The 15,878-nt window shown below is 38.1% G+C and overlaps 1 protein-coding gene across 12 annotated transcripts in view; it reads right to left on the reverse strand.

The window, feature by feature from the left end:
* Positions 1–15,878, reverse strand: part of LOC127438686 (arf-GAP with coiled-coil, ANK repeat and PH domain-containing protein 2-like) — a 100,327-nt gene that overhangs the window by 50,910 nt on the left and 33,539 nt on the right. For 11 of the 12 annotated variants that reach the window (XR_007896790.1, XR_007896792.1, XR_007896791.1 and 8 more), the window contains 6 exons: positions 11,536–11,655; positions 9,116–9,169; positions 6,226–6,284; positions 4,707–4,890; positions 3,940–3,984; positions 3,747–3,842 (listed from right to left, as the gene is read on the reverse strand). Coding sequence is in view for 4 of the 12 variants with exons in the window: in XM_051694455.1 (XP_051550415.1) it covers positions 3,747–3,842; positions 3,940–3,984; positions 4,707–4,890; positions 6,226–6,284; positions 9,116–9,169; positions 11,536–11,655 (558 nt within the window). In the remaining 8 variants the exon portion in view is untranslated. The remainder of the gene's footprint in view (positions 1–3,746; positions 3,843–3,939; positions 3,985–4,706; positions 4,891–6,225; positions 6,285–9,115; positions 9,170–11,535; positions 11,656–15,878) is intronic. The other variant, XR_007896794.1, reaches the window with a different exon arrangement.

Raw genomic sequence — 15,878 nt, forward strand, 5'->3', positions numbered from 1 at the left:
TCTTCTTCAACGCAAGTCTATGGAAAAGAAACTGGTAAAGAAATTGTCCTAGTCATATTTAACCTTTAAATCAATACAAAAAGATTCTAAATTATTTTCAGACACTCAGGGCACAATTTACCCCTTCAATTCTCATTACCGTAATGCATTCGGACATTTTAATTTTACTATTCCCACTGTTTTCAACCTTATTTCTCATTACTGTAAGAGTTATTTTTTTTACTGTATTACAGTATGTTGGTTAAATACTTTACAAGTAAAAGTACATAATTTTTCTTGTTCCGGTAATGAGAATATAAAGACCTATAATTTTTTTGCCGGATTGCGATAATAAGAAATGGGAGTAAAATGTGTTTGACTTACATGAAAAATAATGTCACAATGTAAGAAATCTTAAAAAAAAAAATTCTCCACGATTTGGAATTCCCAATTCCCACTACTTACTAGGTCCTCGTGGTGGCGCAGTGACTCACCTCAATCCGGGTGGTGGAGGACAAGTCTCAGTTGCCTCCACTTCTGAGACCGTCAATCCACGCATCTTATCACGTGGCTCGTTGTGCATGACACCGCGGAGACTCACAGCATGTGGAGGCTCATGCTACTCTCCGCGATCCACACACAACTTACCACGCGCCCCACTGAGAGCGAAAACCCCTAACTGCGACCACAAGTACATTACCCCATGTGACTCTACCCTCCCTAACAACTGGGCCAATTTGGTTGCTTAGGAGACCTGGCTGGAGTCACTTAGCACAACCTGGATTCTTACTCCCGACTCCAGGGGTGGTAGTCAAAAAATGTTTTTATTTTTATTTTGAAGTAAATAAGGACAAAGACATTTTCTCACCCTATGTTTTTTTTTAACCCATCCTACCAGCTGCCAGACAAAAATCAATAAAAGTAAAAGTAATAGTAATACTAGGGATGTGCAGAACGACTCATTTCACTGATGTTCAAACAACATTTTTGGAGTTGACTAGTCTAAAAAGAAACCAACCTTCAGAAAACAGTATTAAAAAAAAAAAAAAAAAATTGTTTATGTGACACATTTAAAGTACTTAATCTATTTCAAATCCATCATTCCGCTGAAATGAGGCATTTATCTGCGATGTGCTCGTCTTAAATTATCATTGTACAGTAAATATATAACATGACACACATTCACTGAATCAACGTTAGTTTATTTATTGAAAACAATTGAATGAACAGTGCAGGACCAACAGAGCAACCCAGCCTTTTCTAAACGGAATTCACCGAGTAAAAGTTACTTAAAATATTAAAACAGATGTAATTATCAGGTAGACTAATCCAAATCTATGAGAGAAACAAAATGCGCTGAAAAGTTGAGCGTGTTCCACAAAATGCAGTCGTGCATGAACCATTGATCTAATATGACAGATGTTCCTTAAAGAACGTTAACCAATAACAGTTACGATGGGAAAATAAAATAGATATAGGATAGAAAAAAATAGGCCTGTGATGTAGCCTACAATAAACCTAAAGTATTCTAAACATGACGTGCACACACAATAAAAGATAGTTGACACCATTTTGCATTTTGCCATTTCTCTTGTTTTAAGGCTGTTCAGATATTTTTATTGGAAAACAAGACAAAAATACTAAAGAATTATTATTATTTTTTTATTTATTTTTTTGCAGTGAATAATGCACATTTTGAAGTACCATTCGCAAACAGTGCGGGACAAGTTATGTGTCTTTTAATACTTAGGGTTGGGAGTTCATCAGATCCCTAAGCTTAAGTATGATCAAAGTAATAGTGATGCTTCCTTAAGCAAACACCACTAATTATGTTTCTTTTTTACAGGGGAAAGACAGTGAAGGGTAATGTGCTTTCCGTGCACTTTTAAACTTTATTTTCTCAAAAACAGCAAGCAGTCCTCCCTGTACCCTTCTTGGATCCATGTGACACAGAGGAGCACGCACAATATTCAGGTAAACAGGTTTGTTTAGGTTTAGCAGGAAAGAGGTGGGCAGATTCACTGCTGATAAGATCAGATGGGAAATGTTTTCCTTGTCAAAGTCACAACTGCAAGTTTCCACTGTCTATAGTACCCTTCGATTAATAACAGAGATTTACCACCTGACAAAAAAAATTGAGCATAATGCTATCATCATTATTTACATTGCTCACTATTTAAGGTTAATGATTTGAACATAAACTTCAGCATGGAACTCATCCTGCACGTTTTTTCTGCAACAAACATGACCGATACCTTCAATCATGTGGGTTGTTGAGGTGTGCTACTACTTTTCCAAGGGATCTTACAGTTGCCGTGTTATGGGTGAAATCTCCCCAAAGACTTGCATTGAAGGAGGATCCCAAGTAATATCTAGAGACAGGAATATAATAAAAGCTTGGAGAGATCTGGCAAAGTAAACGACCATTCAGAACACCCAAGAAACCACCTAAAACACCCTAGCCACTGCTTAGCAACACACTAAAAATCATTCAGAACATCTTAAAGAATGTGTGTCCAAAATGTTGACCTGTATTGCAATATCAGTCCTTCATGAATATGTTGGCTTTCATCTTTAAGCAGTCCATGATGAAAATAAACAAACCTGTGGGCAGCTTCTCCAAACCTCTCGACATAAGCGTTCCACTCTCTTGAGCTTCATATTGTCAGACAGATGAAAACAAATCCAGACAGCCCTGTGCTTTACAATCCACTGCCACTCTCACAACTGTCTCACACACTCCATTTAACTGCCAGACAGGGAAAACCCCTTAATCACCAATTTAACATCCTGTTTCCAGTGCTAGCTAAGTGTTAGCACAGGCCAATCACACATCTTGAAAAACCTCTTATTTCTGCCCTCAGGACACAAGCATTCACATGCCGGTCAGTCCTTGAGGGTCAAAAAGAAAACAGAAATCAAACTTTTGCTTTTACATAGAGAGAACATTCATCATAATTCGACAGACAGACTGGCAGACATATTCAACTGACAGATACAACAGACTGACAGATGGATAGACAGATTCGACAAAGACAGACAAACATATTCAACTGACAGAAAGAAAGAGACAGAAAGACAGATAGATACTGTAGACAGAGAGACAGGACAGACTCAACAGACAGACTGAGCAATTAGACAGAAAGATGGATAGATAGAAAGACAGACAGATTCAACAGACAGACTGATAGACAGAAAGACAGACAGACAGATAAAAAGACAGATTCAACAGACAGACAGACTCTACAGACAGACTGATCTGACAGACTCGATGGACAGAGTGAAAGACAGACAGATTGGACAGACAGATGGAGAGATAGACAGACAGACAGAAAGACTCAACAGACAGAAAGACAGACAAACATAGACAAATGGATAGATAAAAAGATAGATGGATAGACAGGCAGACCAACAGATTTGATGGATGGATGGATGGATGGATGGATAGACAAGACGCATAGAACGAAGGATAAAAATACAGATGGATAAAAAGACAGACAGACAGATAGAAATACAGACAGACAGATGGATAGATAGACAGACAGATGGTTAGGTAGACAGACAGAGAAAAACTCGACAGAAATTAGATTGGGCGGGCAGACAGACAGATTTGACAGACAGATGGATCGATCGACTCGACAGACAGACAGATTTGACAGACTCGATAGACAGAGAGAAAGACATACAGATAGATAGACTCGAAAGACAGACAGATTGGACAGACAGACAGATTTGAAAGACTTGACGGACAGACAGACATGATGTACCTGTCCGGTGAGTTGTTTCATGAGGGGTTGTAGTTCACTGAACAGATCATAACCTTGATGGAAGAAGGTCAGGTGAGCGTACATGAAGGACAGCATCTGAAGAGAGAGACAAAACACTTCCATAATTCACCTGTCTCTAACTTGAAGTCTTAAATAAACATAAAGGGTGCAAAACATGGCAGGAATTGTTTACCGATTTGAGGATTTCTGATCGTCTCTTGGACTGGAGCACATTAATCTGAAAAATAAAGAAATAACTTACAGAGAAATTCAGTTTTATTTACACACACACATATACATATACATATATATATATATATATATATATATATATATATATATATATATTTTTTTTTTATATTTGTTTTAAAACAAAAGTGAAAGCCCACAAGTGCCCAACATTCATTTCTTGGTTTCCCCAGCATAGCAGGAGTCGTTATTAAAGGTTAAAGCAGCTACTAATACTTATAATAAATAATGATGACCACTATTAAACATAGCACATTTGCTTCCTGAAATCCTAAACTGGCAAGTCTTCAATATACTCAGTGGAAATATGCTGTTCTCTCTATGTGCCACCAGGGAGCGCACTCTACCGCATGCCAAGCTCCTGCACGCCAAGTACACTATAAAGAGTTAAACACTGACCCACTGGAAAGATTTATTTGACTTTCCAGGCTATTACATGTCAACTGGAGAGGAAGATTGACCCAAAATAACAATGATAGAAATCTATGAGTTATAGCTGTTAGACTGATCTTGCCCTTCTTGCTAATAGGAATAATTAAATCCAAGAGTGTAACAGTGTGCAGTCATTACTACACAGCACAGGAAGTGAGAAGGGAGGTCACGTTTATTGTGCAACATGAATCGACCCTCACATTTAAATAGTTTATCCTTAAATTCGGCTGGCAGTTCTATATTGTTATTTCACATCAGGCTGTGTTGAAGTGGTCTTACCTGCAGTACATAGTCCAGAACGATGTGTCGGAAACACTTGCGTGTTGCATTGAGGATGTTGGTGGCCTCTTCCACTTCATGTTGTTTGTTGCGAGGTGCCTGGGCATTTTTGGACAGAGCTGCCTCTTTCTCTTCACTCACTTTGTCAAATTGTTTCTTAGCTTCTTTAAACTTCCGAAGGTCCCTGCAAAAGCAAAGCAATTCATACCTTACATAATAGACAAAGTTGGCTTTGTTTATACTGTTTTGAAAAACATGGAAAAAACAATGTTAATCAAAGTCATTTTAGTTGGTGCATCACAAGTGACTGGGCAATATGAACTGTTTACAATGAATATTGCAAAAGCCGTTAAAAAGATGTGTGGAATTGTAATATTATTTCCAGCCAAGTAATAATATTCCAATAGGAAAAATCTTTAATCTAATTACTGTACTGTGAAGAAAAAAACAACAAAGATATTTATACATCATGGTAGTACAGTATTCGTTGTACTGCCTGTAATTTATGCTGATTTTCATTAAAAAATTATAATAATAATAAAAAAAATATATAATTTAATTAGAATCTAATCATCATTGAAAATGATGTGAATCACAAACAAACTTAAAAAGTATAAAAATGAATAGACACATTACAGTAATGAGATTCACTCCTGTACTTAAAGGTCAAACGGATAACAAAATATAATATATGCCTATACAAAGCTTTTTTCATGTATTTTACAATGTACAAAAGTGTATGGCAAGCCCTTTTATCATTTATCAGGTGCAAGACATGAATTATAGATATCTATATTTCAATTTTCACTAGTTAAAATGCTAACTGATATCAGCTATGGAATTACTACTAGTGAAAGAGCTATTTTCTTATTTATTTTTATCAGTAATTAGATTTGCACTAGTAAAATTTTAATTCTTGATTTAAAAATGGCATCATTACTTGCAGAAATGCCCATTATTGATTTAAAAAAAATGGAATTTTAAATTACTGTTGAGATTACAGTTATTGACTTTCAATAAAGTTGAATAACAAAGTTATTATTGATATCTGCATTTCACAACTAGAATTTCACAATGATCTGTCATTCACTCCTGTTCAAAAATCAATTACAGATATCTAGAATTTCTTACTAACTTCAATTCCAAATACACATATCAGCTATGTACTACTTACTAGTAAATGGTAATTGTTGATATATTTTTGAAAATCTATTTTTGTGTAAATGTTGATTCCTGATCATTGTGATATTCTACTAGTGAAAATGCAGATTTCATTAATTATGTTTTAATAGAAGAAATTCAGATTTTGAAATCAAGAAAGTGTATCTCCATGAGTAATGACCTCATTTTTAATATCAAGCATTCATTTTTTTTAATAGTGCAAACCTAATTACAGTTATCAAGTAGTAAAAAAGTGAAAAGTGGAATCCGATAATTCCAAAGTTTACTACCGCACTAATGACGGCATCAGAATCACTTACGATTCAACAACTAGGCTTAACTTTGTTTGGATACTCACTCTCGCACAAACGTCTGCAGTTGTGATTTGATTGATCGCTGTGCTTGGTCGAACAAAATCTGCAAAACAAAACAAAAGGTCAAAAGTCAAGCAACTGCTATGATTACTTTAAAAATTATTATTATTATTATTATTTTTATTATTATTTTCAAATTTGCTATTGCTTCCGCACTTTGAGAGAGAGAGAAAATGTGTTGGAGTGTTTGTTAACATTCCTAGGAAAGTGAAATCAGATAGCTGGAGTGTGTCATGAATGAAATAGGCCAAACACTTCTGTGCTGAAAACATCATGCGCTTAGTTCCAGTTCATGAGGACTTTAACCACAAGTCAGTTGATCTTATCACAGACTTAAACACTGACTCATAGAGTTCCAGTATAAAACTGCTCCAGGCAACAGCAGGGACACCAGCAGCACTGTAGAGCCATTTGGATTGTAGAATGACATGATTTTCAATTGATTTTTATAGCCATGCAGTTATAGAAAATTAATCATCACTTTGGAATGTCTGTCACCCCTTCAGAATCCAGAATTCAATGCTAAGTAAGGAATAATTGGCTACAGTTGAATTACACAGAGGTGGTAATGTAGATCTCAAGTGTGCATTAATTCACAAAATTTAATGGTCAGGAATACAATTTTATACCATGGTCACCACGTGTTTTTGTGTGTTACATGCGTTTAATTTATGGTCTTCAATCATTTCAAAATTTTAATCAAATGAATTACATGATATGCTAATTGATTTAACAAATTGAATTAATTACAATTAGAATTTCAATATTTGCCAAGAAACTATTAATCGCAGAAATAAACACGTTCAATTTCCTAGCCCATATATATATATATATATATATATATATATATATATATATATATATATATATATATATATATATACATACACACACACACACACACACACACATACACATATATATATATATACAGTGCATCCGGAAAGTATTCACAGCGCTTCACTTTTTCCACATTTTGTTATGTTACAGCCTTATTCCAAAATGGATTAAATTCATTATTTTCCTCAAAATTCTACAAACAATACCCCATGATGACAATGTGAAAGAAGTTTGTTTGAAATCTTTGCAAATTTATTAAAAATAAAAAACGAAAAAAATCACATGTACATAAGTATTCACAGCCTTTGCCATGACACTCAAAATTGAGCTTAGGTGCATCCTGTTTCCACTGATCATCCTTGAGATGTTTCTACAACTTGATTGGAGTCCACCTGTGGTAAATTCAGTTGATTGGACATGATTTGGAAAGGCACACACCTGTCTATATAAGGTCCCACAGTTAACAGTGCATGTCAGAGCACAAACCAAGCCATGAAGTCCAAGGAATTGTCTGTAGACCTCCGAGACAGGATTGTATCGATGCACAGATCTGGGGAAGGGTACAGAAAAATTTCTGCAGCATTGAAGGTCCCAATGAGCACAGTGGCCTCCATCATCTGTAAATGGAAGAAGTTTAGAACCACCAGGACTCTTCCTAGAGCTGGCCGCCCGGCCAAACTGAGCGATCGGGGGAGAAGGGCCTTAGTCAGGGAGGTGACCAAGAACCCGATGGTCACTCTGACAGAGCTCCAGCATTTCTCTGTGGAGAGAGGAGAAACTTCCAGAAGAACAACCATCTCTGCAGCACTCCACCAATCAGGCCTGTATTGTAGAGTGGCCAGTCGGAAGCCACTCCTCAGTAAAAGGCACATGACAGCCTGCCTGGAGTTTGCCAAAAGGCACCTGAAGGACTCTCAGACCATGAGAAACAAAGATTGAACTCTTTGGCCTGAATGGCAAGCGTCATGTCTGGAGGAAACCAGGCACCGCTTATCACCTGGCCAATACCATCCCTACAGTGAAGCATGGTGGTGGCAGCATCATGCTGTGGGGATGTTTTTCAGCGGCAGGAACTGGGAGACTAGTCAGGATCGAGGGAAAGATGAATGCAGCAATGTACAGAGACATCCTTGATGAAAACCTGCTCCACAGCGCTCTGGACCTCAGACTGGGGCGAAGGTTCATCTTACAACAGGACAACGACCCTAAGCACACAGCCAAGATAACAAAGGAGTGGCTCCGGGACAACTCTGTGAATGTCCTTGAGTGGCCCAGCCAGAGCCCAGACTTGAACCCGATTGAACATCTCTGGAGAGATCTGAAAATGGCTGTGCACCGACACTCCCCATCCAACCTGATGGAGCTTGAGAGGTCCTGCAAAGAAGAATGGGAGAAACTGCCCAAAAATAGGTGTGCCAAGCTTGTAGCATCATACTCAAAAAGACTTGAGGCTGTAATTGGTGCCAAAGGTGCTTCAACAAAGTATTGCGCAAATGCTGTGAATACTTACAGTATGTACATGTGATTTTTTTCATTTTTTTATTTTTAATAAATTTGCAAAGATTTCAAACAAACTTCTTTCACATTGTCATCATGGGGTATTGTTTGTAGAATTTTGAGGAAAATAATGAATTTAATCCATTTTGGAATAAGGCTTTAACATAACAAAATGTGGAAAAAGTGAAGCGCTGTGAATACTTTCCAGATGCACTGTGTGTGTATATATATATATATATATATATATATATACACACACACACACACACATACACACACACACATAAATGATGGACCCTAAATAATTTTATTACCACAATCTAACTGTAATGAATATAAACTCCTGACGCTAGAGGAAAATTGTTCCTAGCGCAGCAAATAATCTCTGTCATTTTTTCTTGAAGTCATCATTCTCATCTAAGCTTATTTCAAAAATACACATGCAAACCTGACACCAGAGAGAGAAAAAAAAAAATAATGTATTTACAGAATACGCCAACACAGCAAAAGCTGAGTACTTAAGGGAGATTTTATTACTGTGTGATAGTTGATCATCTCTTGAAGACTCTCAGCAAACTTGGAAAGACTGGACTGTGAAGAAATTAGAGAAATGTACACAGAGTCAGTCCACAAATGTACAAGACATTAAAACAACAAAGACTACGAATCCCAGATAAACGTTGTCTGAATCCCACAAAAACATGTAAAGGACAGAGGAAAAAAATTTTCTTCAAATGTGTTCTGCTGAAGAAATAAAGTCATACACATCTGGGATATCATGAGGGTGAGTGAATGATGAGAGAATTTAAATTTTTGGGTGAACTAACCCTTTAATTGTAATCGTAAAAATGTCACAATGCAAAAAATCTTACAAAGGTCCAAAAAACAAGATTTCCTTTATCTTTAAGGAAACTATAATTTTATTACTGTAATGCATCTAGACATTTTAATTATGAGTTATTTAGTAATTCCCATTATTCTCAATGGTAGTGGGCAGTGGTGGCTCAGCGGTTAAGGCTCTGGGTTACTGACCACAAGGTCAGGGGTTCAAGTCCCAACACTGTCAAGATGCCACTGCTCCAGGGGCGCCGTAACATGGCTGACCCTGCGCTCTGACCCCAGCTTAGCTGGGATATGTGGAAAAAAAAAAGAATTTCACTGTATATATGCAAATGTATAATGTGTGACAAAAATAAAAGCTTCTTCTTCTCATTAGATTCATTAAATAAACGGATGTCTAAACTACCACAGGGCTCCAGACTCCAGCCATTTGCTCCTAAACTGAAACATTAAGGAGCCAAATGGCTGTTTTTAGTCACCAAATCACAGAATTGCTCGATTTAGATTGCTGTTCAGAAACAAGATAGACAGCCAGACAGCTGATAACCCATTAATCAGAGGTTTAATAAACAGTATATAAAGTTGAGAAGATAAATTTGCATTCCCTTTTGTCTCATAAATGTTCACACCCCTTTCATAATTTATACAAATATAAGCCAGAAATACGCATGGGACTTATTTTGAAATGTCTGCACTCCAAGTTGTGAGCTCACTGACGGCTGATTCACTGAGAAAGTTCCTCAAATTCAAACTGCTAACCTGAGCTCCTGAGTTCAAACTCTGTTCTTTTCGGTGAATCACGAAAAAGACCCGGTTTAAAAGAGTCATTTGCTCACGACTTTCTTGCGCTGGGTTTGTTGTTGTGGGCAGTACAGCGAGCTTGTCAGAAACAGAATGGGTGAAAAGCGACGCGAGACACACTGGTGCGCATTCTAAAGATGTATTCAATAACTCACAAGATGATATTTGACAAAACCGCATATGAACGCACACAACCCGACTGTCGCCAAAAGCGACTAGATTTTAAATGATTGTCGCAATCATTTATTTTTGGTCACATTTGCGACCATTTTAGTCAGTCTGGAGCCCTGCACCATGATGTGTAAATCCATTAAGACATAAATAATACATTTGTGTATTTTGGAGAATTTGAGCAAAATGTGCTTATTTGTCATAGAAATACTGACAAAGAAATGTATTTCTTTCATAGAATAAATTTGTTGTGTTGAAACACAATGCAAATACAAATGGTTCAGAGAGGCATCATTTGAAATGATCATTTCAAGCGAAATATAATTTCTTATTTTGGGGTTTTTAAAAATGACTTGCACATGCTCTTGACAGATTTTGTTGGTTGTATATACCCGTGCCAGTTGCATACACTGGCATGTTTTAACAGTAAAATGGTGTGTTATCAATGGATTCAAAGATGCAGGAAAGTAAATATGCAAAGACTAGGAATGTCGGTTTGAGGCCAGTGTTTGTGTGTAAACACAAACCAAGCAGCCTTTCAAAAGATCACTTTATAAACAGCAGTCTTTTCTCATACTGAACATATTAATATATATAAAAATATACTGAACAAGATCTCAAGCCTTTGAAGATAATTCCAACATACCAAAATAACAATGCTAATCTCAACTGATTGTTATCATGTGTTCATCTTTTTTTTTTTTTTTTTCTCCCCAATCTGGAATGCCCAATTCCTAATGCGCTCTAAGTCCTCATGGTGGCGTAGTGACTCACCTCAATCTGGGTGGCGGAGGACGAATCTCAGTTGCCTTTGCGTCTGAGACCGTCAATCCACGCATCTTATCACGTGGCTTGTTGAGCATGTTACCGCGGAGACGCGTGGAGGATCACGTTATTCTCCGTGGCATCCACGCACAACTCACCACGCACCCCACTGAGAGCGAGAACCACATTATAGTGACCACGAGCAGGTTAACCCAACGTGATTCTATCCACCCTAGCAGCCGGGCCAATTTGTTGCTTAGGAAGCCTGACTGGAGTCACTCAGCACACCCTGGATTCGAACTTGCGACTCTAGGTGTGGTAGTCAGCGTCTTTACTTGCTGAGCTACACAGGCCCCCATCATGTGTTCATCTTAACTCACCTCGATGACATCATCCTTGGCAGACTGCTGAGCTAACTCTCGAATTCCGTTCACAAATTGTTTGTTGGCCGTGTTGTACGCCTTTCCAGCATCTATCATTCCAATGCACAACTTCACCAGCTAAACACAGAACAGAATAACAGAGACATAATTTTAGCTATAGTTTTACATTTTCTGAAGATGTGAGTAGTGTTTGGCCATGCAAAACTTGGGTGAGGGGTTTGTTCAAATTGTATCAGTTTAAACACCATATTTAAAAGATCATCCAAGAATACCTTGCTAATACCTTGATACCTGGTATTTTGCTACTTGGTAGTGCTTTCTAGTAATACCTGTTTTCATGTTCATTGACCACCTGATCTGATATAATAATAATAATAATAATAATAATAATAATATATATCAAAAGTCTGCATACCCTTAGTTCTTAATACTGTGTATTGCCCCCTTTAGCATCAATGACAGCATGCAGTCTTTTGTAATAGTTGTCTATGAGGCCCCAAATTCTTGCATGTGGTATAGCTGCCCATTCGTCTTGGCAAAATGCCTCCAGGTCATGCAAAGTCTTTGGTCGTCTTGCATGAACCGCACGTTTGAGATCTCCCCAGAGTGGCTCGGTGATATTAAGGTCAGGAGACTGTGATGGCCACTCCAGAATGTTCATCTTTTTCTGCTGTAACCACTGGAGGGTCAACTTGGCCTTGTGCTTAGGGTCATTGTCATGCTGGAAAGTCCAAGAGCGTCCCATGCTCAGCTTTCGTGCAGAAGAATGCAAATTGTCTGCCAGTATTTTCTGATAACATGCTGCATTCATCTTGCCATCAATTTTCACAAGATTCCCTGTGCCTTTAGAGCTCACACACCCCCAAAACATCAGTAAGCCACCACAATGCTTCACAGTGGGGATAGTATTCTTTTCACTATAGGCTTTGTTGACCCCTCTCCAAACATAGCACTTATGGTTGTGACCATAAAGCTCTATTTTGGTCTCGTCACTCCAAATTACAGTGTGCCAGAAGCTGTGAGGCGTGTCAAGGTGTTGTCGGGCATATTGTAACCTGGCTTTTTTGTGGCATTGACACAGTAAAGGCTTCTTTCTGGCAACTCAACCATGCAGCTCATTTTTGTTCAAATATCGTCGTATTGTGCTCCTTGAAATAACCACACCATCTTTTTCCAGAGCAGCCTGTATTTCTCCTGAGGTTACCTGTGGGTTTTTCTTTGTATCCCGAACAATTCTTCTGGCAGTTGTGGCTGAAATCTTTCTTGGTCTACCTCTTGGTATCAAGAGATCCCCGAATTTTCCACTTCTTAAGTGATTGAACAGTACTGACTGGTATTTTCAAGGCTTTGGATATCTTTTTATATCCTTCTCCATCTTTATAAAGTTCCATTACCTTGTTACGCAGGTCTTTTGACAGTTCTTTTCTGCTCCGCATGGCTCAGTGTCTAGCCTGCTCAGTACATCCACGTGAGAGCTAACAAACTCATTGACTATTTATTACACAGACATTAATTGCAATTTAAAAAGCCACAGGTGTGGGAAATTAACCTTTAATTGCCATTTAAACCTGTGTGTGTCACCTTGTGTGTCTGTAACAAGGCCAAACATTCAAGGGTATGTAAACTTTTGATCAGGGCCATTTGGGTGATTTCTGTTATCACTGTGATTTAAAATGGAGCCAAACAACTATGTGACAATAAATGGCTTCATATGATCACTATCCTTAAATAAAAGACAGTTTTTTTGCATGATCGTCAAAATTTCACAATTTCTGCCAGGGTATGCAAACTTTTGAGCACAACTGTATATAAATATATATATATATATATATATATATATATACGCACACACACATACATACACACACACACACACACACATCTCTATATATGTTCGATTATGACACGTCTCACGCAGTGCACAGTCACAGATTGTGCTGATTTCTAAGAAAAGCTGCAGTGTACATTCAGAGCTCCTCCTAAAGACCTCATATCCTTCCTCAGAGAGAAAGAAAGAGAGAGATAGGGAAGTGTGCAGTGTGAGTCACTTTGCCAAATGACATTGGGTGGGTCTGCAATCTGATCCAACAATGAGCAGCTCGCTCACTCTCTCTCTCTCTCTCTCTCTCTCCTTTGCTCCCTGCTCCTGTTTATATAGCAGTCAATGGTGAATACAGCAGGAAAGAGGCTCTCGTATCAAACAAGATGAGTGTGATGGATTTAGTTGTTGGATGCACTTTCCTTTCCTCAGGTCCAAGCTAGTGACAGACCAACAATTTTGGCCAGGGGTGTGTTTCACGTACAACTCACTGCTTAACCACTGTAGTATGATGCATCGTTGGAGAATTTAACTAGCTAGTCCTTTCCCAAAACCGCAGAAACTATGAAGCACATCCATTGTACAAACTACGTTGATTGAACAATATAGAGCTAATGATGTTACACAGGGGGTGGAGTCATAACTTCTACGAATATTAAATGATAGTAGCTAAATTGCGCTGTGATAGTGGGGTTTCACGCTACATGAGATTTCTGTGTTTAACTTGGTAATGATGGAACTTGCAATGACAGTTGGCAAACAATGCTTTTAGGAAACACACCCCTGGCCAATATTTTGCCAATTAAGCTGTTTTTTATGGGAATGCTTACCTTCTGCATAGATTGCTCAACCTTTCAAAGTATACTCCATTTGACTGAGCGTGCATAAAAGGGCGGTTGGTGCATGCGCACTACGACTGCTATGAGATACTGGACTACTTCTCTTCAGGAGTTTACACTCATAAAGATGCCTTTATATTCCTTCAGACTCGAGTTATACAAATGCAGGTATCTTCAGACCTCCTCACACATGCACTCTTGACGTGCACATCCACTGTTGTTGTTTCCACCTTCATTTCCTGTATTTTTACGATGATTGCATCTTCTTCTAGCGCTTCGTCGTGGAAAGCAATGGCTCAGTTGTGAGTCCTGCAAATTTGTGGACCCACTAATTTGTGCAATAGTTCCAGGCACATGTGCATACTGCATGGTTAGAAAAAATCGGGCCGCAAGCGTATTGTCTTTGAGCACTCTGTTGATGACGAAAAAAAATTTAAATAAACATTGTGCTATGTCCTATTGTAATGATATTGTGCTGAGGCTGAGATTCATATGAATAAATATACTCACTGCATGTGATGCGCGCTTAAAAAGAAATGTGTGAGGCCAGCCACTTATACACTGAAAGCTCATCGTGAGAATCATGCACACTCTGTGTGTGTAGATGACAGAGAGCAGAGCGCTCATTTATCTTAAAATATGGAGCACATTTAGACTATATATGTTAATTAAATTGCAGCCTTTTGCAGTTTAGTAAACACATTAAACCATAGAGTCAAAAACATACAGTTGAAGTCAGAAGTTTACATAAAACTTAGCAAAATACATTTAAAGTTTTTCACAATTCCTGACATTTAATCATAGAAAACATTCCCTGTCTTAGGTCAGTTAGGATCACTACTTTATTTTAAGAATGTGAAATAAAATAATAGTAGAGAGAAGGATTAATTTCAGCTTTTATTTCTTTCATCACATTCCCAGTGGGTCAGAAGTTGACATACAATTTGTTAGTATTTGGTAGCATTGCCTTTAAATTGTTTAACTTGGGTCAAACATTTTGGGTAGCCTTTCACTAGTTTCTCACAATAAGTTGCTGTAATTTTGGCCCATTCCATTGTAGGCTTCCTTGCTCGCACATGCTTTTTCAGTTTCATTGAGGTCAGGGCTTTGTGATGGCCACTCCAATACCTTGACTTTGTTGTCCTTATGCCATCTTGCCACAACTTTGGAGGTATGCTTGGGGTCATTGTCAATTTGGAAGACCTATTTGCAACTGAGCTTTAACTTCATGGCTGATGTCTTGAGATGTTGCTTCAATTAATCCACATATTTCCCTTCCTCATGATGCCATCTATTTTCTGAAGTGCACCAGTCCCTCCTGCAGCACCCCCACAACATGATGCTGCCACCCACATGCTTCATGGTTGTGATGGTGTTCTTCGACATGCAAGCCTCACCCTTTTTCCTCCAAACATAACGATGGTCATTATGGCCAAAAAGTTCCATTTTTGTTTCATCAGACTAGAGGAAATTTCTCCAAAAATAAGATTTTGTCCCCATGTACCCATACAAACTGTAGTCGGATTTGTTATGGTGGTTTTGGAGCACTGGCTTCTTCCTTGCTGAGCAGCCTTTCAGGTTATGTTGATATAGGACTAATTTTACTGTGGATATAGATACTTGTCTACCTGTTTCCTCCAGGATCTTCATAAGGTCATTTGCTGCTGTTCTGCAAATACATG

The sequence above is a fragment of the Myxocyprinus asiaticus genome, chromosome 50, assembly GCF_019703515.2.
Source record: "Myxocyprinus asiaticus isolate MX2 ecotype Aquarium Trade chromosome 50, UBuf_Myxa_2, whole genome shotgun sequence".
In the NCBI taxonomy this organism is placed as follows: Eukaryota; Metazoa; Chordata; class Actinopteri; order Cypriniformes; family Catostomidae; genus Myxocyprinus; species Myxocyprinus asiaticus.